Source organism: Watersipora subatra, chromosome 7 (genome assembly GCF_963576615.1).
Source record: "Watersipora subatra chromosome 7, tzWatSuba1.1, whole genome shotgun sequence".
In the NCBI taxonomy this organism is placed as follows: domain Eukaryota; kingdom Metazoa; phylum Bryozoa; class Gymnolaemata; order Cheilostomatida; family Watersiporidae; genus Watersipora; species Watersipora subatra.
In genome coordinates, this window is record NC_088714.1 from 48,763,922 (window position 1) to 48,791,552 (window position 27,631).

General features: G+C 35.1%; 2 protein-coding genes across 2 annotated transcripts in view; one reads left to right on the plus strand and one right to left on the minus strand.

The window, feature by feature from the left end:
- The window catches only part of LOC137400850 (echinoderm microtubule-associated protein-like 2), a 33,225-nt gene extending 19,051 nt beyond the window's left edge, over window positions 1–14,174 (plus strand). The window contains exons 13-21 of the mRNA XM_068087192.1: window positions 232–394; window positions 711–820; window positions 2,525–2,665; window positions 2,969–3,039; window positions 4,507–4,714; window positions 5,634–5,742; window positions 8,209–8,304; window positions 10,818–10,951; window positions 13,599–14,174. Of these exons, the coding sequence (XP_067943293.1) occupies window positions 232–394; window positions 711–820; window positions 2,525–2,665; window positions 2,969–3,039; window positions 4,507–4,714; window positions 5,634–5,742; window positions 8,209–8,304; window positions 10,818–10,951; window positions 13,599–13,718 (1,152 nt within the window). The 3' untranslated portion in view covers window positions 13,719–14,174. The remainder of the gene's footprint in view (window positions 1–231; window positions 395–710; window positions 821–2,524; window positions 2,666–2,968; window positions 3,040–4,506; window positions 4,715–5,633; window positions 5,743–8,208; window positions 8,305–10,817; window positions 10,952–13,598) is intronic.
- A 7,465-nt stretch (window positions 14,175–21,639) lies between these two features.
- On the minus strand, window positions 21,640–22,509 carry LOC137400851 (alpha-(1,3)-fucosyltransferase fut-1-like). Its single transcript, XM_068087193.1, has one exon. It carries the CDS (start codon window positions 22,507–22,509, stop codon window positions 21,640–21,642), a length of 870 nt encoding a protein of 289 aa, XP_067943294.1.
- Window positions 22,510–27,631: the final 5,122 nt, after the last annotated feature.

A 27,631-nucleotide genomic window follows, 5' to 3' on the forward strand; every position in this document is an offset into this window, starting at 1 on the left:
ATGTCAGACTTAGCTGATGTGACAGTGTGTACAAATAACCTAGTGATGCATGTAGTGTTTCTACCTTGTACGACTGTTGATTTAGCAGGTAGACTCTCTTGAGTTGAAGTAGAATCGTAAAAGAGAGGGCAATAATGCATCAAACTTGCTTTTTCATTTATTTTAGATGTTTTTAACTTTTTATAGGGCATTTTGACACCTGATCATTATTATAAAATTCTGTTCTTACAGGGACCAATCGCTGCGCTGACTTTGTTACGGAACTGTCTCTTGACTAGCGGAAAGAATGGTGTGATAACTCTATGGAAATATGGGTATCACCTTGATAGAATTATAGATATAGGCATCAGCCTACCGTCTGTGTCATATGGCAACTCACTCCTTTATTTCTCAGGTATGTTTTGGAATTTCTTTGTAAACCATCTACATGTACCCGTGTTTATAGTCTATTTGAAATTTTTATTAATTTTCAAATTTTGTAAACTTATTCACAGCTTTCCCATCATGATATAATAAACAATATTTGTTTTCTAATTTGGAGGAATTAAGGTAAACTTCAATTTTTACAAAAATTGGTAATAACTCCCTGGTTGCATCACAAACCAGGGTTAATATATTGGAGTTGTCAATACTATCCTATTATTCACTATGGGTCCCTTAGCTAATGAGCCTTAGAGGGATCTGTTCCTCTATGGGAGGTGTTATTACAGACATACTGCTTGTGGGCACTGCTACCAACTCTATTATGGTGCATGAAATACATTGCAACTCTCACGGAATGCCAAGAAACCTTATGCTATTTGATCATCGCTATGCACAGGTTGGTGTAAGCTGTGATGGAATGTGAAGTTTTATTTAGACCCTTTTGAATTTTATTGCAGACATTATATTACCCTTAAGTGATATATTAAACCAAACTTTTATTTCTTGCCATAAAAACAGAAAAAAGTAACACTTTTAGCCATAAGTCATACTATAAAACAAAATTTTAGATCTGCTAGAAAAGAATAAACATTTAAAGTCGTAACAAATTATACAAAATGAAATGCTTTTTTGTATACAGTATATGTTTGCTCCAGCATAAGAAACAAATATTGAAATAAATTTACTTTGTATGTAAATTCACTATCCTGACTCCTCCGCACTATTATTAGTTTATGAAATTTTGAAACACTTCTGTTCAACTCATTCAATAATTTCTGGTTTCTCTCTTTTTATATTTGTTTTGGCATGTAAGAAAAACATCATTTTGGTTGATGATCACCAATGTGAATATAAAGGTGTACATACATATAAAGTTTGACTGTATGACCAGATAACCAGAGGTATGTTAGAATGCGACCAGGATACTGTTTAGTCAAGTAACATAATTACCAAAAAGTTAAAAATGCTTCCGTTTCAAGTATAGTTTAATATATTGAAATGTCAGTTTCTACATGTTTTTTTGCTAACTCTGAGAGTTATAGACAGAATTAAATTATCATATTGTGCCAGGATGAGACAAACAAATCAACTAAATTTGCGTCTGTTCTTTAACTGTTTGTAGACTACATTAAAAAGTATCGTAACAGGTAGGAGTGTTGAAATAGAAATAACAGTGAAAGTGGTATAATATCAGTTAACATCAGGATATGCTATGAAAAACTCTGTTAGATGTATTGACAACTCGCCCTGCTATAGGTGTGTGAGTTGAACATACAAAGTTTTTGAATATTGGATTTATCAATTTATAAGAATATTTTATATAATTATAAGAATAAGAATGTTATAATTTATAAAGTTTGGTATTTAGATAAGAACAATAACACAACATCATTGTAGAAAGTTAATCATTGAAGACTGGTTTTAGACTACTCAATCCTGATTACAACTGAGTTTTTAAAAGAAAGAGAAATAGGTCATTAACCTATACAACTATGTCATCTCTTAGTTATGTTTTATATAATTGATACAAGCTGATTGCTAACAAACTCTTGGCAAACATATATGTTTTTGGAAACTATTTGCTGTAAGTCATTTAAATGCACTTAACTTCCATCCAGCAATGGGTAGATAGACAGATATGTACACACTTTATACACATGCTTAAAGGGCTTGCTTAGGGTTAATAATTAGCACTGTTTACCATTACGCATAATGGTTGTTAAGATGGCCCAAAACTAGGGTATTGTTTTAGAAGGTAGTTTCTAAATCTCTGAGGTTTTGTGTTTAAGTTTAATAGTGGGTTTTAAATTTTACTAACAAAAATATATATAATTTATAACCAGGTTTTTTACCACTGATTAAATGAGTATTCGTGGTTATATTTATTGAGAGAATATTGAAGACATCTGTGTATGCTTCTTCCTAAATCCTAACCCAGTTCTCAACAAATTTGATAGACTCAGCATAGGGTGGTCATGGGAGCGATCGCATCAGGTGGAATATTTGAAATTTCTAAAAAAACATTGTGAATGCAGTTCTCCTTATAAGGCTTGCACGCTTTTACAATTAAAGGTGTTACAAAGTCTATATGTTGTGTTAGGGTGTTGCTGGTGACATCGTCTCTATGGCAACGTTTCACGACAAAGACAACCCTAAGCTTGTAATATGCTCAGGGTCATCTGGTGACATTATCTTATATGACACGGAGAGACAGGAGGTTGTTGCTAGCACAATTATACCGGTGAGTGATCACTGTGGCAGGTGCTTGGCATGAGTGCTTGGCTAAATCTAGAAGAATGACATGTCTTCACTAACTTACCAAGCGTTCTACAAGTATTGATAATACAATGTAGATGGCCGCAGAGTAAAAACTTTGTAGACAGTCCTGTATAGAATGATAAATCTACCTTTCCAAAAATAAAAACTGTTGGAATGAGAAAGCCGTTAGTGTCAAGTGAGTGAGGAGAATGACAAGGTCTTCTAGGGGTCACAAGCAAGTATTGTATAGAAATTATTTAGTCAGTCGATGTGTTCTATTCAACAGGATGTGATGCTAACCAGTATGGCTGTTTCAGCCTCTGGTGTTTACCTGTTAGTCGGAACTCAAAAAGGAACGTAAGTGCTATATCAACTGTATCAACAAGTGGTGTATCTGACTGTTTTACTTGCACTTTCCTAGCTTATTATTATTGAACAGCATGACGTCTCACATCCTTTAGTTAGTGTTAGTTAAATCATAAATGAAGTTGTACATATATCTGCCATCATGGTACAGCTTGCACTTGACATCCGTTACAATTTACAATTACTGAGATTAAAATTTTCTAAAAAAGAAGTAAAAAGAGTAAAAAGAATTAAGTCTTTTCTTGTTGTTATGGCATACATATGACATTCTAATGTTAGACTCGGCAGGGTCTGTAATAGACATGCACACATATTACACACCTTCTACTGATGAAATACACACATATTACACACCTGCAAGTGTTGAAACACACACATTACACTTCAAGTAATGAACGAACGCAAATAATCTTAAATACACAGTTGTAAACTGTAGAGTTGTGAAAAATTTTGTTAAGGTGATAAAAAAATCGTAGGCTAAATCTATGAGGGAAGATAACTCCAGTTTTAAGGTTGCGAGTCTTTTGTTACATTTACTATCTTAATGCTATGAGATATATATAGCAAGTCTTTTAAACACAATCAGCTGTATCCAACACAGTTTATGCAGTTTGTATGCACTTTATATGAGTTTTACAATTATACATTTATGCAGTTTTTACGACGATATGAGCTAAGTGTTGAAAACGAGCAATGGATAATAACAAATAATAATTCACGATATTATCTCTATGGAGAATCGGAATTGGGTTGCTAAAAATCAAGGGAAACCAATATTTTTTGAACTCTTGTCCGCTGATGTTAAATAATGTCTGACACCTGCATTACTCACTATTGATTTCAGTACCCTCAGTACACAAATACCCAGACAAGCTCTTATCTGCTTTTCCTTGTTTAAGTTGGTCCCTATATATGTAGAGGTTATGTAGCTCTATTGTCTAGGGTAGCTGATATTGGTCAGGCTTACCTCAGAGTGATTACAAGGGTTTATTGTCACATTCTTCAGTGATTATGGTTATGGTAACGTAGCAGATGCTTTGGCTTCGGGGGGGGGCATTAGGAATAGTATCAAGAGTTGTGGTGACTTTCGCAAGTAATATCTAGCAATTTCATTCATAGAAAGTGACACTACCATTAGCTCAAGTCAGCAAGAAAGGATAACTTTCATAGAATAAAACCTTCAGAGTTTGTGTGATAAACAAACCTATACTCCTCTTTATTTCTAGACTCCACAATCATCAATGCCTTTTTTCTAGAATCCTTACTAAGTGACCCTCAACTGGGTCTGAGATCCTAGTAGTATGTATAACCTAAAAGTTTGAAGATTTAGGGTAGCTCTCATTTCACCCCTCTGTGTATTGATGCTTTCTCTCTGCTACACTCCATCTGACTAGCTATTCACTGTTAGCCTTAGTTCTTTCAGTTTAGACTTGGTTTCTTACTTCAAATATGTTTTAGGGTTATGCTGTATCAAGTGGAAGTTAAAGATGAATTTGTGCTGAAGAAAGTTGCAGTAAAAACTTTGTCCAAGTCAAAGGTGGGACTGGTGAGTGTTTCACCAAAGGGGTCACTGATCTCTGCAGTGTGCCATTGCACTGTATATCTGTTGGCGTGGAAAGAAGGAGAAGACAACGAGAATGAGCTTACTCAGATTGGAAAGTTTAAAGTTAGTCAAATGCATTACTTATTTGTCAAGTTGTCAATACAGTTGCTTCATATTTAATTTTACATTGAATTTGCTGTCGGAGGGATTCAAATAAAGTCAGCAGTAATATTAAAAAGGAAACTTTAGTCATCTCTGCGTATGCCCTGTGGGCAAATATTAAGCAGCTGAGCTATTTTTATCTATTTCTATTCATCAAACCTCAGCTACAAAATTGGTATCAGTTTACAAGCTTGCATCACTTGTTCTTAGTTAAAATTCTCCATAATATTACAGAACAGTGTTACCGATTTTATACCAAACGAGTATGCTTTGCAGTCTTGTCTCGTGTACCTTTAGAGATTGTAATTAGTAGTCACTATATGCATAATTAATTTGTGCAGTGGCAAAGTGTCTGAATGGTGTAGAGGTTAGAGTGCTGGACTGTAAGATGGAGGGTCTAAGTTCAATTCCTGGGTGAGGTGGTCTTTCTAAAGCTCTTAGTGTGACTTCAGACAGAGAAACACTTGTCTTATTACAGTAAAGACTGGAGTATAGTGTCGGCAAAAATTGTTCCTTTTCCAAAAATATTTTTAGTATGCTTTTTCAAAGGTTTTTCTCAAAACAGATTAACACTCTTAACTTTAACAATATGTAACAGTATTAGATGTACAATCATATCACATGATCTGCATGTACTAACATGGTTTATCTTAATCAAGTCATCCATTTATCATACCATATGTTAATTTATCACATACCCCTAATTTGAGCACATATCGGTGTAACAAGCACATATAATCATATGAAATGTCCTTGAGCATCATACTATAATCTATATGTAATGTTATCTAGCTATCTGAGTCTATAGATTATCTCACTGAGCGATATATCTGTGTGTCTTAAGTGTAGATTTAACAGTATTCATATGTGATTGTTCCAGACACCTTCCTATGTTGGTCCAGTTACTCTCCTTGATTGGTCAGTGGAAACAAATAACGGAAGTCATATACTCCGTCTCTTTTCTATGTCATCCCTACAGACGAGCTTATGTAGGTATCTTTGTTTTGCCTGACCACTTAGTCTGATAGAACACTAATATATATATACGTGTACATACACTAACCTCAGTGTTTGTCTTTTTGCCTCTTTGTCAAGCCCTGTGTCCAGTTATAGCAATTAAAATCTAGCATTTAAAAATCTACACAGCTCTAGATTTGATCCCAGAACCTCCAGATCTAAAGGTGGAGAACTTAACTATTAAGCTTCACTGAATACATTGGGCTAATAGTCATTACATTGGTTAATATACTAACGCTTAGAGTGGTTGTTCGGGGTTAATAACTACCACTGTTGACCATTACACGCAACGATTGTTAAGCTGTCCCAATCGCGTTATTGTCTTAGTAAAGATTTTAGGAAAGATCTACCATTCCAAGTAAGTTACTTCAATTCATTAGTTAATTATTCTATTACCTGAGCAATGCAGGGCATTTGATTAGTATATATAATTCAAAGTCTGTGTGTTGTGTGTATGTCCAGCCATGGCGATTAAAATCTAGCAAGAAAGTCTGCGAAGATGAAACCTCCAAATCTACAGGCGATGAACTTAATCTCTATACTAAAATACCAAAGTGATAGATGATTGTTATGACCTTGTTATGACCTTTATTATATCTGTTAAAATACTTTTGCTTAAAGCACTTTGGGTTATTAACTACCACGCTTGACACTTGACAGTTACACGGAACGGAACATAACTTTCGTTCCGGAACAATGGAAATAGTTTTAGTAAAGGTATGCTTACATTTAGTAACCTACCAGGTAAGTTACTCAAATTCATTAAGTAACTATTTTATTACCCTTGCAAAACCGGAAATTTGGCTAATATATGTATAGATATATATATCTAACTTAGGTATATATATATTATATATATCTAATTTAGGTATATATAATATATATATACCTAAGTTAGGTATATACATATATATATATAATATAGATATATTATATAGATTATATAGATAGATTATATATAATAAGATAGATGGATATATATCTGATAGATATATATGCAATTGAACTTGGAACTTCCAGTTCTGTAGCCAAGCATTTACTTAAAAGATTAAGCTGTCCAACTAGCTATACTATGGAATAAATTGTGCATATACTCATTACACCAGCCAGTCTTTCATGGTTTCATGCTTAATAATTCAGCGAGCGTTATACGTGAAGCCATAGCAGAAGAACAATAAACTCCCATGGCCAACAACACTATTGCAATTATTATAGAACTGTAGTAGGCACTGCAACCGATACAGTATGAATTACAGAAATAATATACACAGTACACAGAAATAAACAAACACCTTCACTTAAAAGTGTCGTAAATGTTAAAAGAATCGTAGATTTTGTATGCTGATTAAAAGTAAATTTTCTGTGCAAAAACCTTTTTTATTACGTCTGCAAAGTCGAGTATTTACCTAGTATATTTAGGGCATACTAACTGTGCCTCTCGGCGTTCCCCGGGTATTAAAAAATCAGCTTATAAACAATGAGAAGTGGTGAAGGTTGCCTACTACTTGCTATTAGCCTGGCACGTTGCCAATAGAAAATTACAGTACGCTAGCTAATTAGCGCCAGGCTTCTAGTGGCAGTGCGCCATGACGCAAATACCATGACCGCGTCATGGTATTTGCTTCTATATAGCGACATATATGGCGTAGTTAGTCTATCAATCTCTGTAGCCGAATCAATACGGCGTTGGACTGGTAAATGAGGGGGTCCGAGATCAAATCTTCTTCGGTACGGCTTCTTTATTCTAAGATTCTAATAATAGCTACAGCTGGACATACCGAAGGAAAACTGATGACAGACTTTGAGAAATATATATAGTATATATACTATATATAAATCTCAAAGTCTTCAGCTTTTTCAAGATTGATTAAAATCAAGCAAAAATGACGTGAATTCCGGGATTATGAGCCTTAGAAAAAGGTACTGACATGGCAGTAGCTGCAGTATAGAAGGATACGGCCCTGATAAGATCTCTTTTTACTCTTTGGAGCTTTATATATTCAGTCTGTATGTACATGTTAGATTTTCAAGTTTATTTGTTGCCTTTGTTGTATAGGATGCATTTGTTTTAAGACTACATGTAATTATTCATTGTATGTATTAGTGCTTTTGGTTTCTCAAAGCGTTAAGAAAATATGAAGCAAATATTGAAATGAATCACTTTTGTGTGAAGGTTTGACTACATAAATCTTATGAGCAGATGGTCAGCTTTATATTAGAATAAAAGGAAGATATTGCTTAGCAAAATAAACTAATTAGGCAAAAACTGAAAATGAATGTTTCAATAATGTTTTTAGTTTATTTTATTTTGTGTTCTTATTATTTATTTTCTAGGTTGGTTTGCAAAAATTTTTCTGATGAGATGCACCCATTAAACTTTTGGGTTATGTTCATACGTACATATACCAGTATTTGAAGAATCAGTTGCTCTGTTTTAGGGGATCCTCTAAAAATGGAAATGTTAACTTCACTGCATCCTTTGCATAGCTGTAGCTGGTCGACTCATAAGCTTCCTCTACTCTACACTACTGCAGGTCAGGCTTTAAATCCTGTTATACCTTTCTACGACTATGTCTCTAGGACTATCTCTCTAGGACTATGTCTCTAAGACTATGTCTCTAGGATTATATCTCTAAGACTATGTCTCTAAGAGTATGTCTCTAGGACTATGTCTCTAGGACTACATCTCTAAAACTGTGTCTCTAGGACTAAATCTCTAAAACTATGTCTCTAAGATAATGTCTCTAGAACTACGTTTCTAAGATTATGTCTCTAGGACTATGTCTCTAAGACTATATCTCTAGAACTATGTCTCTAGAACTATGTCTCTAGGAATATGTCTGTAAGTTTATGTCTCTAAGACTGTCTCTAAGACTATTTCTCTAAGACTATTTCTCTAAGACTATGTCTCTAAGACTATGTCTCTAGGAAATTGCAGTTCTAATATAGAGCCAAATGTGAAGAAAACCAACCGCTCTCTTATTTTGTCTGTTTTCCCTTTATTTTTGCTTTTGCTTAAAGAGCTTTTTCAAAATCATGAAAAGTTAAACAAATAGTTAAATGTATTTTTATGCTAGTAATCGTGATGAGTAAACAACTCCTCATTTGTTCGTCTTTCTTTGTACAGAAGCTGAGATATGTAAACAGCGAGCTCATGCCTTGTCTAACTGTTTAACCCGTTGATATCAAAGACTGCGAATTGCAATGATAAAACCTACATCATAGTCATTTTTACATGTTTCAGGTGAATAATAGTTTATCTGTAATAAAAAAGCAGATATACTTTATTATACAGACACACACTTTGTGTCATTTTATGAATTACAACTCAGCCTACCTGGAGCTGTTCTACCTTTGGTTACAACACAACGTCAAACATCTAACTCGTTGATATCATTGATAATACTTAATGTTAATTATGATGATAATATAAAAATGGTAATTATATAAAATTTCCAAAGCAAATAATTTTGTCCTAATTTTTAAACAATCTACTACAAAGCATTTTGCATTAAACTCTCTAGTTGTATTATAAAGAAGGTCAAGGGGCTGAAGAAAAATAAATGAAATTATGGAAGGAAAACCTTAATTTAAAGCTCTAAAATAATAGGAATTTTTGGCAGCATGCCATTTATATTTTTTCTCTGATAGTATGTGTAGTAATCACAACCCTAGTCATCAGCTAGTAAGGACACAAATCAACAATAAGAGTGCAAACAATCACACAATCAGAGACCGTGCTTCCTTCTATTTACAGTGGTAGACTGATATTTTAATTTTGGATTTTAAAGTGACAAGCGTGTGCACTTTGGCTTCTACTGCTCATTCCTCATGTCTCGTCTGTTGCCATTTTATAATAACTGTGTGATTGGCTCTGTTATGTGACTAATATAATATCAAGCTAGCAAATGGTGTTAGAGTCATATCAAGGCCTCTTGGATGTGTTTCCAAATATTTTAAGTATTATTTCTTCTTTTCCCCAGGCTAGCTGACATCTATGTTACCTTTGTTTATTTGGTGATGTTATGTTGTCATTTTCAACTAGTATTGGACTAGTGCTTTTATTAACTATATTATATATGTGTTGCTTTATTGCAAATAATTTCAGTTCAAACAAATGTTTTCTAAATTATGCCACAACTAGCAGCTAAAGCTAGCGTAGTCGTTTTTAGTGTAAGCACCATCTAATCAGACAGACAAGCCAAACAAACTCATACCTCGACATACGAGTGCCCAATATACAAGAAACTCAAAATATAAGCAGAGTTTTAAGCAAGTTTCTTCCTTGAGATACGAGTAATCTTTGAGATACAAGCATACGAATCCGTTCTTGATGGCCACTATCTGGTCAAGTATAGAAGATACCACTTTCAAAAATAGCATCACTAATTCTCTCTTTTCAAATCAGATTTTAAAAAGTTGTTTAAAGGTTAGCTAAAGGCTATACGAAAGCAAAAAGCGCCAAATTGAAAGCAAATAATAAAGTATTAAGACTTAAAGTAAGTTTAGTTAAAAATTAAAACTTAGTTTCAAGCGTGCGATAAATTATATTAAAGATTGCTACAATTCTTATAAATTTTATTTTATTAATGAGTCATTGTAGGCCCTGTGCATGTGATTGTTTAGCAGTTTTGTAAAAGTCAGGCTATAACAGTCTTTCATGAGATCTGTTGCTGGGAGTTGCCCTACCATTCAATGGGAATTATTTCACCTTTGCAGTAAACTTTCTTTTACCAACAAAAAAATTTGTCCAAATATTTTCAACATTTCTATATGCCATCAAAAAACGCTGAAATTTTTAGATCAAAACTAAAGTATTTTTGTACTCATTATAGATGTACGGGCTATCTTTTTGTTTTGGTATTGAGATTGACAACGGCCTTGTAGACGTGTTTGATGAAATCATATTTTGTTTATTTTACATTCCAAATGTAATTAAAAAAAATTAAATTTTTTGCACATTTATTCATTAAAATTTATGTTTTATCAAGTGGTCCACTCAGCTGACTTGGGATGATACAGTTTTCTCCTCTTGGAATGGTTTTAGGTGTTTGGTACAGCAAGCAGTGCATTGAAGATGGCCTTCAATGCATAGATGTCAATATCAAGAAAAAGTTGATCGCTGTATGTAGCAAGCAGGGATATCTATGTCTTTTCCGGTATCCCTGTACTACCAGTGGGGTAGGTGAACAGTCACTAAAACTGCAGAGAAATACTATTGAAAATTGATACTTTTGCACTGTGAAAAATGCTTTCACTAGTTTTTTTGCTTGGCATGATATGTCATTTGTAGATTATTTTGTTTTGTGTGTGTCACAAATTTGTACAAGGAATATTCAGAGAGTTAATTAATGACTTTATGATGAGTTAATGAGAAGTTATCGTCTCTCATAGAAGTGAATGGCTTTTATTTGTATCATTTGTCATTTTTCGTTGTTCAAACTTTATCACGATAACTGGGTGCATGACAGACCAATAAACAGACAGGCAAATACCAAGATTTATATACATGCATATAAACACAATTGTATTGAGGCTGGGGTTGTTATGACCAAGTTTGGTGTGCAAAAAATTGTAATAATATTTAAAGATCTGGTAAAAATAAATCTACTCTAGCTTTAACTATGTTTGCTACTAATGCAAGGAGGTAGACATTTATTAGTTACAAAATAAAAGATTTAAGCTGCTTTTTCATTTGTGAAAGTAAATTTAGACAAAACTAAACAATCAACATAAGAATCAGAGGGGGATTTTCTTATCTAGTGAAAAGATTATCTACCTTGAAAATCCAATTTAATTGAACAAAAATATTCTTCTCTAATTTGTTTAAGTAGTTTAATATATTGCTCTAAATGTAACAGCACTTGTATTTAGTAAAACTTTATAAAGAATTGTTCATTTTCATTTGACTGAATGTTTATGGTGTTACTTTTATTATCTGTCATTTGTGGATAAGTAATAGAGGCCTTGTTCCTAGGTCTATCGTTTTAAGGTAACTAGCATACTTTGCATGTTACTCTCAGCTTTTTATATGACACGCAAGAGAATTGGCATAAACGTATTTTGGTTTGTTATCACATGTTAACTACAGGTAAAGTATTATATATGCACTAGTATTTAAGAAGATTTTGTCAAATAAAATATACTAAAATTAGCTGCACAGTTTTAATTGTGGTTCACAATGAAATAGATTGGTTTGGTTTAAATAAATAGCAATAACGCTCTGATGGCTTTTATGAAACTGATGATACATGTGCATGTTAACTCTTAAATACTTTCGTGAGTTATCTTCTCCTGCACTATAAGTTTTGCATTTGAGAGCTTGTACTTCTCTATATAGATGCAGTCAAGCTACTACTCATTCGATTTAATGAAGTTGAACTTTACAGTTTTTACTGCATTTGCTATTAAAACGAGTTTTCAAAATTCTGTCAAACTGTATAATAATACAGTAGCCACAAAGTAATAGTTGGTGAGCAGTATAACTTATTCTCATTATGTTTTGTTTATCTTCTCTTTCTCAGATTTTCAATTTTCTAAAAATTATCTGTGGTTTGTAATATAGCAGTGTCTGTCCGAAAAATGACAAATTTGACCGATAGGTGAATCTGGTGACAGGCGACGCAATTGATGCATGTTGTGAGGTTCCTGCTAGAATGTTGGGTTGTAATGTTTATTTTTTATTATTACTGTTATTAATATTATAACCTTATAGTATTAATATATATATGTGACAATATGAATATTATACTGAACTCTACCGCACGTATACCCATATTTCACTTGCTCATGTATAATGTATATTCATATTTTACCATATTGCTATCCTAGGAGTATGTGTGCGAGACAGTATAGGTTGTTCAATGTATGGTACAGTATTCAAATTTAAATGTCCGAACTTTTTCAATGCCTGTAAATACCGTAAGTCCTTATGCTCAAGCCGCGCGACTTGTCGTTGAGCGCGGCTTCTGGTTCAAGGTAATAAGCCGCGGCTAAATCCAAGTTTTTAAAACTTACGTGAGGCTTAGGGCGGCTTCTCGATAAATGCGGTCTCTGCTCAGTTCCGTGCTATAACCATAGAACCGCAGTCATGATACACTTTTATGTACGGGATTTTGGCAACCTACTCGTTTATTTTCAGGGTCATGTTTATGGAATACTTTAGACTAACGAAGAATTTATCGCTAATGTTTAACTCACCACAGTCGTAGGTCATTAAAACCGTTTCATTCCTGACCGCATATTTCCATAAACGTGAAGCCCTCTAACAGCGCAATAAAAATTTAGCTGGGACATGACAAAAAGTTGTTGATGCAAGGGTTTAGAAATTTTAATTCGAACTTGGAAGTAAAAGAAAATTCTTTTCACATGTACTGATGTAGCCTGTTTTCTTATTCAAGAGTACTGGGTATAACGAAACCCTTCTCAACACTCTCGCTCCTGAAGGGGTCAAGGACGACAAAACCTCAGTCATTAGCCGCGGTCTGTGGGCATACGCGGCTTGTTGGAGGATTATTTTTTCTTTCGTGAATCATCTGGTTTTGAGCACAAGCCGCGTGGCTTGAGCATGAGGACTTACGGTAGTCAAATATGGTCTAGTCTGTATTAGTCCAAACAAATAAGAGTTGTCTGCACTTAGATTTCACCTGCTTTCAATCCTAAAATAGGGTGAGACACAGACACATGTAGCTAGTTTCATTATTGATCAAGTTGCAAATGTTTCATCAGCTGCTATTTCTTTTTAAGTGAGATAGTCAATACCTTGTCAGCGAATCAGCATATTCTGACTAACGCGTTTGTCATATTGTGTGTTCTCCCTTTTGCATAGGCATTCTCTCACACCTACCGATGTCACATCCAACCAGGAGATATTCTCTTCTCTAGTCCTAGCTTGGTGCTGACTCATGGCAGCATTGACTCGTGCATCATGCAATGGAAACTCCTATAAGCTTTTATGATTAGAGAGACTTGTGACAGTAGAATCACATCAAGTTAATTGTTCAATTCACCGTTATAATAATTATGGAAATTGTCTGTTTCTATTTTAACATTAGCAATTTTTATTTATAATATTGAATGCATGTTTTAAAATCAAGTAAATTATACCCTTATGATACCCTTAACACAGGGGTAGGCAGCTCAGTTGGCATGCGGCCTGTGAGCCGTAGTTGGCCCACCCCTGCCTTAACATATGATTCTTTCAGGCTTGATGTGAAATTCTAGCAGCTATTTCACACTGCAATTTAGGTGATCTATACAATAATAAGAGCAGAGTTTGTCTGCCTGTATGTCTGCCTGTCTGCAGCCAGGGTTAGAGGTTAAGATAAAGGATCACTTTCAACAAGGTCCCAACTCGTGACATTCAGTTTGGTAGATCGACACTCTAACACTTGTACTAGTCAATCACCTTTAGGCATTTCTGAATAATTGTTTATATACTTATACTCTATGTTTTATCGTAAAAAAGGGAGCATAAATAATATCAATAAAGTCTGAAAAAAGACCATTTATGGATAAGCTTTTATGGTATACTTCACTCCTAGGTTGCTAGTATATTTAATAAATAAAGTAAGTGGTTTCACAAATATTGCAGTTTCACAGGTGAATATAGAATTCTGGTAAAAATTAACAATATAAATAAAATAAATGAATATTTTGCAATGCTGTACAATATATTATATTACAATAAATAAACACATAAGTTAGTTGAAGCTTATGGTATTCTAAATTAAGTTGCGATGCCAACTTTCATCGCTGTTTCTACCTCTGAACCTTCTCACAAAAAGACTTTTATTCACATTTCTTCGAAGCATGTAGAGGTTTGAATGTAAATTATTCTATCACAAGTATATGGTAAATTTTCAGCTGGTGCGTCAAAGGTGGTATTTAACTGGCCAACTAAATACTCAATTAGTTGTTGGTAATCACCAGAAAACAACGGGTAAAGACCTACAAACTATAATTTGGTAGAACATATGACTTCAATGGTAAATAAGGCCAGTTCAATTTTCTTAGTTCTTTTTTTAATTTGGATGCTGTATAGTGAGCGTATTTCAACCTCTCACAGTGACATTACCACTGAGCTAAATTCTCATCTAAATTGGTAAAAAAAGGTGAGAACCAGGGGCAGTAATAAGCATTTTTCCTCATTTCCCCAGCTACATAAGTATATTTAAGAAAATACTGAATACCACATTTTTTCATACCGTTCACATATTTGTTTAGAACAGTAGATGTTCTCCCATAGCGAGATATTTTTACTTATTTTGCTAACAATGTTGGATTCTAAATATTGAATGGTCATTCATACTCCATAGATCACTGACATGTTTCAATTCTCAAGTACCAGATATCCACGGTGTGATGATTTTATTTTGTACGTACCAAGAGATACACGCTACAATTGTATTGCTAAGTCTTTTAATTTTGTCAAAAGAAATAAATGTATACATAAACTTAGTTGTTTCAAACTTTTCATGTATAAATTTCTGTTTTTGCATTTTTGACAACACATGACAATACCTTTTTATTAATTGATTTTTTGTGGCATCGTAAGTAAAACATTTTTTCCATAATAATGGTTCTGGACTGCTTAATAAAGGTTATAAATAAGTAATAATGAAGAACACATATTTTGCCTCAATGTTATTTAATGAAAGATATTCTATCAGAAAGACACTAAATAGAGATAATACTATGGCATTGGTTTGGTTTGGCTTCATTAAAGTATTTTACTTGAGATTGTTTTAATCTAACCTGAGTTGAATTAACACAAAGGCCAAACAATGGGAGACCTGATTAAAAGTGAGGGTCTTTTGTACTTTCTACCATTTAAAAAGTTTGTACACTTTTTTATCCCACGACCAAACGAGCGGAGCGAATGTTTGAGTTTTATAATAAATGCATGTGCACACAACTCACGAAAATTATTCATCAACAACGTCGCAAATCCTTGTACCGAAATCTCATCAACAAATTTCACCCTTTTTCTATGGAGTCGTTTAAGTATAATAACGATACAAAACACATATAAACCCATTTAAATGTATTACCAAGTCTTTGAAAAGTGTCGATAGTATCTTAAAACTTACTCATCTGATTGGATTATACACAAATAGACAGATTAGTTTGGCCGAAAATCGTTATTAAAACTTGCCAAGCCTTACTTTTATCAAAATTAAGACCGGCAAACGAAACGCCAAGCGACAGAGAAGAGACCCATTAAGTCATGCGCATTCCACAAAAAAATGATGTGCACATTTCACCAGTCTATAGCATTGTCGAATTGCCGAAGGTTTCTGTAATTAACGTAGAAGTACTGAAATATAATCGTTTCTTTTTTGTCGATTTCAAAGTAACTGACATTTTAAACACTTTTGAGTACTTTGGCTTTCTAATTGATGTCCAATGAAAGCAGTGAGAGTAAAAGAAATGACGATGATATTTTTTCTAATGATTCTTATGAGATTATTACAATATTTAATTATAAGTTTGGATGACTATTGAAGTGTTATAGTCACACTAACAACATCGATGATGGGCAATATGTTACTGTTATTATTTTTTTCTAAATAGTTTTGTTAAATATATTTTCTAAAAATCTATATAAATATCACAACTTCTTGATATTGTTAGCTATGACGTTTTGAAATGTAAAAAAAATTGTGCATTGGTTTTCTATTATTACTATATTAATAATATTGGTTCTAATAATATCAGTGCATTTTACTTCTAATATTGCATTCCTCCTATTGCAGGGGGAGAGATATAAACATATAATCTTTTTCTTTCATTATTGCTGTTTGCTGTACATAATGACACTCACACCCAGTACATTACAGCTACCATTGCAGTTATCCTATTGCGCTGCAGTGCCATTTGACTGCTAATATTGCATTTCTCAACCATCAGTACCCTTTCTTTTTTTCTAATATCACTTTGGTCATGGGCTGTATGACAGGGGAATTTTTAGTAGTTAGAAATAGATGACAGTCAGAGCAGTGAAGAAAGATCTCTTCAAGGGATATGGCTGATGAGCAAAGAAATCACTTTGTCCCTTTTTATTGGACAGTCCATAATAACTTTTATTGAAAAAATGTTTCGCTCATGGTGCCACAAAAAAATAAATAAGTTAGTTAATAAAAGGTACTGCCATGTGCTGTCATAAATACAGAAATAGAAATTTATTTAAGGAAGATTGACACTATCAAACTTAGTTATACATCTTATCTCTTTTGACAAAAGATTAAAAGGCAGCAATAAAAATGTTGAGTTTATCTTTTGGGAAGTACAAAATAAAATCATCACACCGTGGATATCTGGTACATTAGAATTGAAACATGTCAGTGATGTATGAAGGAGTTAAACCATTCATTATTTTGGATCTAACAATGTTAGTAAAATAAGTTAACATATGTAACAGTGGGAGAACATTCACGGTTTTAAAAAAGTTTAGCTGACACAAAACAGTTTGCTATCATCTGTAAATTAAAAAATAAATAAAGAGTATCATCATTCATATCAGTCTTTTGTTGACATGCTTTGTGGTTTTTGAAACTTCCCCCTATCAAATGTATGTCAAAGCAAAATCAAGGGATGACTAGAATTCACACACTTTTTATTCTATGCTAACTTTTTGTTTAATCTCTGTACTGCTCTATAGTCATATAGGTTCTACATGACAATATGTTTGATTGTAAAACGAGTCATGCCTGTGTGCATGATTATGCAACAACCATGTCAAGAGAAGTAGTTTTCCGTTGCAGTTATGACTAGGCTTCAGATTTCTAGTAGCAAAAGAAGACGCTCACAACATCTTGAAGCGCAGGAAGGAGAGGTGTACAACAGTATGGACTGTGCAAAGACAAATATCTAACTCTGCATCAATCTATTGTTGCATCGATCTATTGTTGCATCGATCTATCGTTGCATCGATCTATCATTGCATCGATCTATCGTTGCATCGATTTATCGTTGCATCGATCTATCGTTGTATCGATCTATCGTGGCATCGATCTATCGTGGCATCGACCTATCATGGCATCGATCTATCGTTGCATCGATCTATCGTTGCATCGATCTATCGTTGCATCAGTCGGTCGTTGCATCGATCTATCGTTGCATCGATCTATCATTGCATCGATCTATCGTTGCATCGATCTATCGTTGCATCGATCTATCGTTGCATCAATTTATTGTTGCATTGATCTATTGTTGCATCAATCTATTGTTACATCAATCTATTGTTGCATCGATCTACTGTTGCATAAGTCATCGCTTAGTTGTTTAGTAGTTTCGTCGTTGCTATAAGATAAACAGTTATTTACATTAGGCGTAAGATGTATATATAATTTGTTTACATCTGCTTGTTCTCTATGCATTCTGAAACGATTGAATAAGTTTTGACCAAGCTTTTGCAGAGCAACTTTTATAGGTCTAGAGATGGTTTTAAGCTATATTATTCTAAAGGGCTGGACTAAAGGCTTCCTAATGACCAAATACAGTTAAACTATTAGAGTTTTCAGATATAAATAAATCTTTTGTAGTCAAACCTTTGTGGTTCTCAACATGGTCTTAAGATGGTGATGTTCTGTGGAATTGAATTGGAAATTGGTACATTGAGGCAATCATAAGGAGATGATTGATTATATTTAAAAACATTGAAGAGTTTGAAACTGTTTTATTGAAATATAAACTGCATACATTTGCTTTTGTAAAAATAAAGGGAACAATCTAATTAGGTAGAAATCATAAAACATGTTATACTTTAGTAGCACTGTCAAGCTACACACGACATGTTATAATAAGGGCAATATTGGTCCGGAGTTGTCACATATATACATTTGTCAGCATCAAAATCAGCGCTAAAGGTATTCCATTGTTTTTTGGGTCTCTCATGGGCTAGCTGGCAGAAATAGCAGCTGTAATCTACAAGGATATAAAGGTAAAATAGTATAAAACTTAATAAGTGAGCATATGGCAGTTTGGTCTGTGTCTTTTCTGGTGCATTTGCACCAAGATAATTAACTGGAGTTGTGTTTCCGCCGAAAGCATTCTAGATAGAAAGGCTTCCAGTCTGTTTACAATTTGAAATAAGTTTTTGCACAGACTTCATACCAAACCAACTCAAAACTCTGACCATACAAAATAGGCCGCATTTTCAGCCAACAAAATACAACATCGATATCCATTCCATTTGAACGCTTATTAGCATAAAGACAAAAGAGTGTCACTCCATTGCTGCTCACTATATACATACTAGCCAAATGTCCAGAGTTGCACGGGTATTAAAAAACAGTTTATGAACAGCGGCAGGTAATGTAGTTGTCTGCCACTCAACATTAGCCTTGCACAATGACAATGATTAATTTGAGTATGCTACTATCCGTTTTGCTAAACTTACTACTAAGAGCCGTGAGAGCAAGCATTGGTGACATGACGTAATGCAAAGTTCTATGCGTATTTTAACCAAGATTGCCAAGATTAACTTATATTGCTTAATGAATCCATTGCATCTCCCATAACGTAATTGGTTAGCTTATTGCCTGGTGAACGGGAAGTTCCAAGGTCAAATCCAGCGCGATGCAGATGTTTTATTCCTAGATTTTAATAGCCATAGCTGAAAAGACTGCACAACAGACTTTAAGATATATATACATATATACATATATACATATATACATATACATATATATATATATATATATATATATATATATATATATATATTACATGTATGCATACTAATTATAGTATATATTTAGTAATTACTGATTAATATTGGTTTTAAGTTGTTCTGGTATAAACAAACCTAATACTATTAATTAAATTTTTAGCTGGGAACAGAATACATCACCATTGTATTTCTGAAGCTATTGCAAAATATGATCGGTCATCGGTTGTACTCCATCAATGATGGTCATCAAAATCAGACAAACATATTAAGCAGAAGTTTACTGCTCTTGTGTTGGCGACGGAAAAAAAGTCATTTCTACAATCTTTTTTATACCAAACAGACTTGTCAGTGTGGAAGCAACTCTTATAGATTGTCCTGGTGTAAATGCATCATTTAGTGTCATTTCTCAACAAATATTGGGTGTTTGATAAACATGCAATATTTGCATAATTCTATGCTCAACTACACAATTATCAGCATTTGACAATTTTTTGAAAAAGGAAAAGCCGCTTTCAGTTTGGCCTGTATTAGTTTAAACCCTAGTCTAGATTAAACACTAATAGTTTTGTGCTACTATTCATATCAGATCTTATCAAGAAGCCAGTGTCATTGTTGACAGTTTGGTGTAGGTGCTTTTCTAATTGTCATAGCCAGTGTCGTTGTTGACAGTTTGGTGTAGGTGCTGTTCTAATTGACATAGCCAATGTCATTGTTGACAGTTCGGGGTAGGTGCTCTTCTAATTGACATAGCCAGTGTCGTTGTCGACAGTTTGGTGTAGGTGCTCTTCTAAGTGACAAGGCCAGTGTCGTTGTCGACAGTTCGGTGTAGGTGCTCTTCTAATTGACATAGCCAATGTCATTGTTGACAGTTTGGGGTAGGTGTTCTTCTAATTGGCATAGCCAATGTCATTGTTGACAGTTTGGTGTAGGTGCTCTTCTAATTGACATTGCCAATGTCATTGTTGACAGTTTGGGGTAGGTGCTCTTCTAATTGACATAGCCAATGTCATTGTTGACAGTTTGGTGTAGGTGCTCTTCTAATTGACATAGCCAATGTCATTGTTGACAGTTTGGTGTAGGTGCTCTTCTAATTGACATAGCCAGTGTCATTGTTGACAGTTTAGTGTAGGTGCTCTTCTAATTGACATAGCCAGTGTCATTGTTGACAGTTTAGTGTAGGTGCTCTTCTAATTGACATAGCCAGTGTCATTGTCGACAGTTTGGTGTAGGTGCTCTTCTAATTGACATAGCTAGTGTCATTGTCAACAGTTTGGTGTAGGTGCTCTTCTAATTGACATAGCCAGTGTCATTGTTGACAGTTTGGTGTAGGTACTCTTCTAATTGACATACAAGTTGGCATTGGCTATGTTGTACAAATCCATCCCTGCATAGAGCCGAGGCTACCGATCAAGTTTGCTGAATGTTTCTTTCAGAATTCAACCGGGCATTAAAATTATACAGTGACATAAAATAGTCAGTTTGCATTCCTGTGTGTTATCAGTAGTACGCTCTCAGTTATCCAGTGTTATCAGTTTCTGTAGAATCAGATCAAATTTATAATCATTATTTACAACGGTTTATGCATTACGTATGTGTAGAGCTCGATGCACCTATATATAGAGCTCAATGCTGATATATAAAGCTCAATGCTGATATATAGAGCTCAATGCTTATATATAGAGCTCAATGCTTATATATAAAGCTCAATGCTTATACATAGAGCTCAATGCTTATATATAGAGCTCAATGCTTATATATAGAGCTTATTGCCGATTAATGCTGCCATGCTTGTAAATAGATCACAGGGCTTGTGAGCTCACTGCTTGTGAGTACAGCTCAATGCTTATATACAATAGCACCATGCTTACACGTATGGCACAATGCTTATATGCAAAGTGCAATGCATATGTATAGAGTTTATTGTTTACCTCTAGAGCTCAATAAATATAATTAGAGCTTATGGCATGTTTAAAAGCTCATTGTTTAAAAATTTTCATAAATTAGCCCGAAAGGTGTCGGATAACAATATTAAATTAATCATAAGTTTTAATATCTCATTTACTCTGCAGAAAGCAAAGAGAATTTGCTGCTGCTCTATAGATCGGTACTACTCAGTGTCATTAAAGTTATGTACTATGTTTTAAAACGATTTAAAACCAGTAGCCGACAGTTTGAGTTCTAAAATTGGAAAACTCTACATACCTCCTTCTATCCGATGTTTCGTTTTGTTAAGTTCATACCTATTTCTCCAGTTATGATAGTAATTAAAGGCCTTGTCATCATCTGCTACGTAGTTGAGATGTTTGGCCAAAGCTTTGGGTGAGGTAAAGTTTCTCACGTGTATAAAGCTATTTGGTGGAGCAACTTTTGTATATTCCTCTATTGACCTGCCTCCTAAAGCTACTGGAATCGTCTGTCCATTTTCTTTTAGAACTTTCCAAAACTTTTCAGAAATGTAGTCTGTGCAGAGGGTACTTTCAAATGACAAATAGAATGTATATTCTCCAAGAGCCGGCTCTGATTTGTTGGCTTCATTCTTTATCAAATCACCGAGTTGATCGAGACAGCCTTCGTATTTAGTGTACGCATCAACTCTTATATGTTTAGACAATTCCTGTACATACTCTGCTCGAGCACTCGTTACTCTGTGTTGCTTCCATAGATGCGAGCAGTGTGAGACAAACCACAGCGCTCTGGCTTCTCTATGCTTATGCAATGCCGCAAAGTTTGTATGATTACTGTTTGGTCTTTTCAATACTTCAATAGCAAAGCTATACAAGCTTCCATCGCTGTCGGCAGCGTAAGTTACAGAATAGTTGAAGAGTCCATTCCATCTTTCTCGTTGTTTTCTGTTTAATAACAAGTGGTCATAAGGTTCCTTGGAATGAAATGCTGTCAACAAGGAGGCACCTTTCCACCTAGGAACTTTGTAATGTGTTACAGCGCGTTCGTTGAATATCACTAAGTCAGCACCGGAAATATTTGTGCCACCCATTTCTTGTATGCATTTGTATTTGCCACATGTTTGGTAAAACTTGTGGAATTTCACATTAAATCCATTCATGGTTCTTAAAACTCTTGTTTGCTCATCTTTTTTTTCATTCCTGCTTTTTTTAGGTTGTCCAACATTTGCTAAAAACTCTTTTTTACTGATGGCTTCTGCAGGATCTCCTAAAATAAACAAAAAAGATGCTTACTGGTTAGCGGTGAAGTGGACATCAAACTGCTGGAGCTGCTCAGACAAAAATGTATATATGAACCATAAACATTATTGAAGAGTGATGGCTGTACAAGTTTGCTGCCAACAATGAACTGGTTGAAAAACTACAGCATTGACCCACGAGGCAGTATTCAGGAAACAGCGAATCTGACAGATAGCTTAAGCTGAGCTCATGTCTCCATAAGCAAAGTTAGAAAAGATCAAGCACTCCAGCTCAGTCTTTTGGGCCAAAAACAGGATGATTCTGGAATATTCTTTTTATTGCTGGGATTTATGTAATTGTGTTAAACACAATATTTGCTTATCTATATATATAAATCACAATGTTTGTCTGTCTGTAAGTTCATCTGTATATCCGTCTGTCCAGCTATAGCAATGAAATTTTAACAATGAGAAATCCGCTACAAATTGGATTTGAACTCGCAACCTCCAGTTCTGCGGATATCCATTTATTCAATACACTATACTCAGAGCAACTGGAGCAGCAAAGAGAGCAAATGAAACAGCAGAGACAGCAGCAGAGAGCAGTTGGAGCAGCAAAAAGAGCAGCTGGAGCAGCAGAAAGAAGAAAATAGATGGCTGATCAAACTTCTAACGCCGAAGAACAAAATTAAAGCAGGAAGAACTACTCCTAATTTTACTGTTTTGGACCCAAATACAGAGCTGCGACAGACTATTTACTGCGCTTCAGGACATTCATAGGAGCCAATTCTATTACTGAAAACAAAGTTCCACAAGTATTTCTAATCAATCAACCAAAATTTATTTACAAACAATTAACTGATTGGTCAGATCAACAAACTCCCAGGAAATAAGTCAACAAACTGACAATGGAAGATATTGAGGACTACATTATGACTCAATATAACTCTAGAACTTTCATCGTTAGAGAAAGATATCATTACTGGAGCAATATAAAAAAATCCAAGAGAGACAATTCAAGAGTTAGCAGCAAGAATTAGACATGATTCTACAACTTGTGACTTTGCAAGCATTACCGATGCACAAGATGAAACTTTATGTACAAGATTCATCTGCTCTGTCGGGAATGAAGCAATACTTAAAGCACTATTCAAATTGAAAGATGAAGACCTTACTTTTGCCAGGGCTATCGAAATTGCTATGGAAATGGAGGAAGCAGCAAAAGTAGCAAAGGAGACAGTCTATGGTGCAGCAGATCCTGTGAAGGTGGTAAACAAAAAGACGACAACTTCAAAACCGTCAACATCTGCAGATCAACAGAAATGTTACCGGTGTGGAAAATCTAACCACAAATCTACCGAATTCAGATATAAAAAATCTACCTGCAATTACTATAAACTTACAAGACATCTAGAAGTTGTCTGCCGTAAAAAGCAGAAAGGTGCTAAGCCTCTGAACTCAGTGAAGGCCGTCACAACACTGGAACACTAATCCACAGCTACATGTCAACCTTGATTTACAAGGTCACACAATGACCTTGGAAGTAGACACTGGAGCGGGAGACAACTTTATATTTCTGGAGGAAACTGGGTAGCTCTACACTCAAAACGTCAAAAGCTCAATATGAGTCCGCAACAAAAGACAAGATCGACACACTAAGAATCTGTCTCATCTAAACAAAGCTAGATTCATATCAACATGAGAAGCAATTACATTTTGTTGTAAGCAAAATACCAAGTCTCAACCTTCTAGAAAGAAATAGTATTCGACAACTTGGAAGCTCAGTTGATGGATTAATCAACCAATGTCAATCGTAGAAGATTAAGCAAATCAAATCCGATGGAAATCTACGAGCAGCATGTGAAAGACTTACTTCGGAGTTTTCTGATCTTTTCAAGAAAAAATTGGGATGCTTGAAGGATTTTGAATTAAATATATGCATCAAAGAAAATGCACATCCTATATTCTGTAAAGCTAGACCAGTACCTTTTGCCATTCAAGAGGATCTATCTCAAGCCTATGATGCCGGAATTGCAAGAGGAATATGGGAACCTGTTCAATTCAACTCTTATGGGACACCAGTGGTACCAATTAAAAAAACATTGCTGCCTGAACAAACCAAAAGAAAACTTCCAGTATGTGGAGACTACTTTGTAAACGGTGAATCATCAGTTGGAAACACACAGACAACCTATTCCACTACCAGAAGATCTGATGAAAAAAACTGGGAGGAGGACATGGTTTCACTAAACTTGACTTGGCTGATGCGTATAATCAGATTACTCTGACACCTGAAATTCAAAGGAGATTAGCTCTCATCATGCACAGAGAAGTTCTACTACAGAAGAGATTATCATTTGGGATTAGCTCTGCCCCAGGATACTGTCAAAAAATCATGGAGTAACTAACTCAGGGTCTTCAAGGAGTTGCTGATTATCTTGATGGCATTCCAGTAAGCGGAGACACAGCTTAAGATCACCTGAGGAACCTTTGTAGAATTCTACAAAGACTTCAAGACAGAGGACTATGATGTAGACTGAAGAAATGCACATTTGCACAAGAAACTGTGAAATACCTAGGACAGCAAATTTCTAACCAGGTAATAGCCAAGGGAACTGGAGCGGAAGCTTTAAAGAAGATGCCAGTACCTATCAATGTGGCTACTCTCAAATCTTTCTTGGGATCATTTCAGTTTTACCACAAATTTCTACCAGATCTATCTACAATTACAGCACCTCTCCAAAGGTTACTCAAGAAAGGAGAACAATGACACTGAAGTACGGAACAGCAGACTGCATATTTGAAGCTGAATGAGATGCTATGCAACAACTCAGTGTTGGCACACTTTGACCCTTCTCTGAATATCGGGATTTCTTGTGATGCATCAGACGTTGAGCTAGGAGCAGTACTTTTTCACCAATACAAAGAAGGCAGTGAAAGACCAATTTCTCATGCTAGCAAGACACTGACCGATACTCAGAGAAGATGCAGTCAAATTTAAAAAGAAGCTCTATCTATCATCTATGCACTAAACAAGTTTCACCAGTTTATCTATGGGAGGAAGTTCATCTTGGTGACAGATCACAAACTTCTACTAGCGCTGTTTGGACCAACTAAAGCAACACCCGCTATGGCAGCAAACAGACTGGCAAGATGGGCTCTTACTTTCAACCAATATGACTATACCATTGAATATAGAAAAACCTCTGAACATGGAAACGCAGATGCACTCAGTCGCTTACCCATTGCACATGATGACAAGTTTGATGGAGAGAAAAAAGGCACTGTCAAGATATTAACACTGTCTGCACAATCAACACATTGGAAGTCAGCTGAATCCATTAGATCCTGGTATTCTGAAGAAAGAGACTGCTAAGGATCCGGTACTCAGCACAGCAATGAAATATCTGAAAGATGGATGGTCTAAAGGGCATGATGGCAACCAAGCTAGAACCATGACTGAAGGCTATTCTGTAAAAGATTTCAAGATACTTGAGATGTCATTGTCAGCTGATAGCGGATGCTTGATGTTTGGAACAAGAGTTGTCATACCACTATCTCTACAAAGACAAGTTCTTCAACTTTTACATCTTGGACACTTTGGCATGCAGAGAATGAAGCAACTTGCTAGAACTGCTGTTTACTAGCCCAGGATGGATCAAGACATCACAGATACTGCACACCAATGTACTTCATGCAATGAGCATCAAAACAAGCCGGATCATCTACCAAATCACCCTTGGATGATGCCAGAAAAACCATGGAGCAGAGTACACATTGACCATGCAATTAACTTCATGGGAACCAACTGGTTGGTGTTAGTGGTTGCCTACACAAAGTATCCATGTATATATGCTACCAGTTCAGTAGCAACCGAAGCTGCTAGAGACTTACTCGAGAAGGACTTTGATCACTTTGGATATCCACATACCAAAGTGTCTGATAATGGAACTACATTTACTTCCGAAGAATTTCAAGAATGGTGCAGAAATCGAGGAATCATTCACCTGACAAGAGCACCATACTATCCAGCCATCAATGAAGCTGCAGAAAGTCTAGTTCAATTCTTCAAACAAGCGCTCAAAAAGTCGGATCTCTCAGCTCAGTCTGCTTTGCAAGAATTTTTGATGTTGTATAGGAGAACGCCACTGTCTTATGGTTACACACCCAGTGAACTGCTGAATAGGAGAAAAATCAGAACAAAGAGCGATACATTACTGCCATCACCAGCTCACTTAGCTCAAAGCAAACAGATGCAGGATAACCGATCAACTAAAGCAGTTCATCATTACACAGTTGGAACACCGTGCTATGCTTTATACTGTGGACCCAAAAAAGATAAACAGCCTAAATGGGTGGAAGCTGTTGTTATCAAAGTATTTGGCAGCAGAACAGTCAATGTTAGAGTACTACCCAAAGGACCAACCTAGAAGAGACATTTGGAACAGCTCTGTCGTAGACATGCTTCACCAGAAGATGCCAAACCACCTGCCGAAATACCAACCACTCCAAGCAGTCTTCCACAATCACAACCATTGTCTGCAGCTACAGTACCAAAACCGAAATCCAAGATTGCCTGATGGCAATGAATACAACAGGGACAACCCCAGACGCTCAAAGAGATAATCTAATCACTGAAGTCACCCATACAACTTCAAGCTAGCAGGGAGGTGTTGGGACATTACATTGGACAATCACTGCATTACATTGTGAATGAAATTGACTATGTCATTATAGTATTATACATAGCTTTTTATTTATGGAATAATTACAGATTACTTTTACTTGCTTAATGTATAATTCCAGGATAATACTTTTGCTATAACAGCTCTCTATACATATATATATACTTGGGATGTCTTTTACCAATTCATGGTAAACTCAGTACTGGAATAAAGAACATTACAGTGAGAACACAACATATAATGTTTACAGAAATAAACGAACACCTTAATTTAAAAGTTAGACTGGTTAATGATTCTGTTGATTAAAAGTAAATTTCCTGTACAAAGCCCTTTTTTATCACTGCCGCAACGCCTGACAT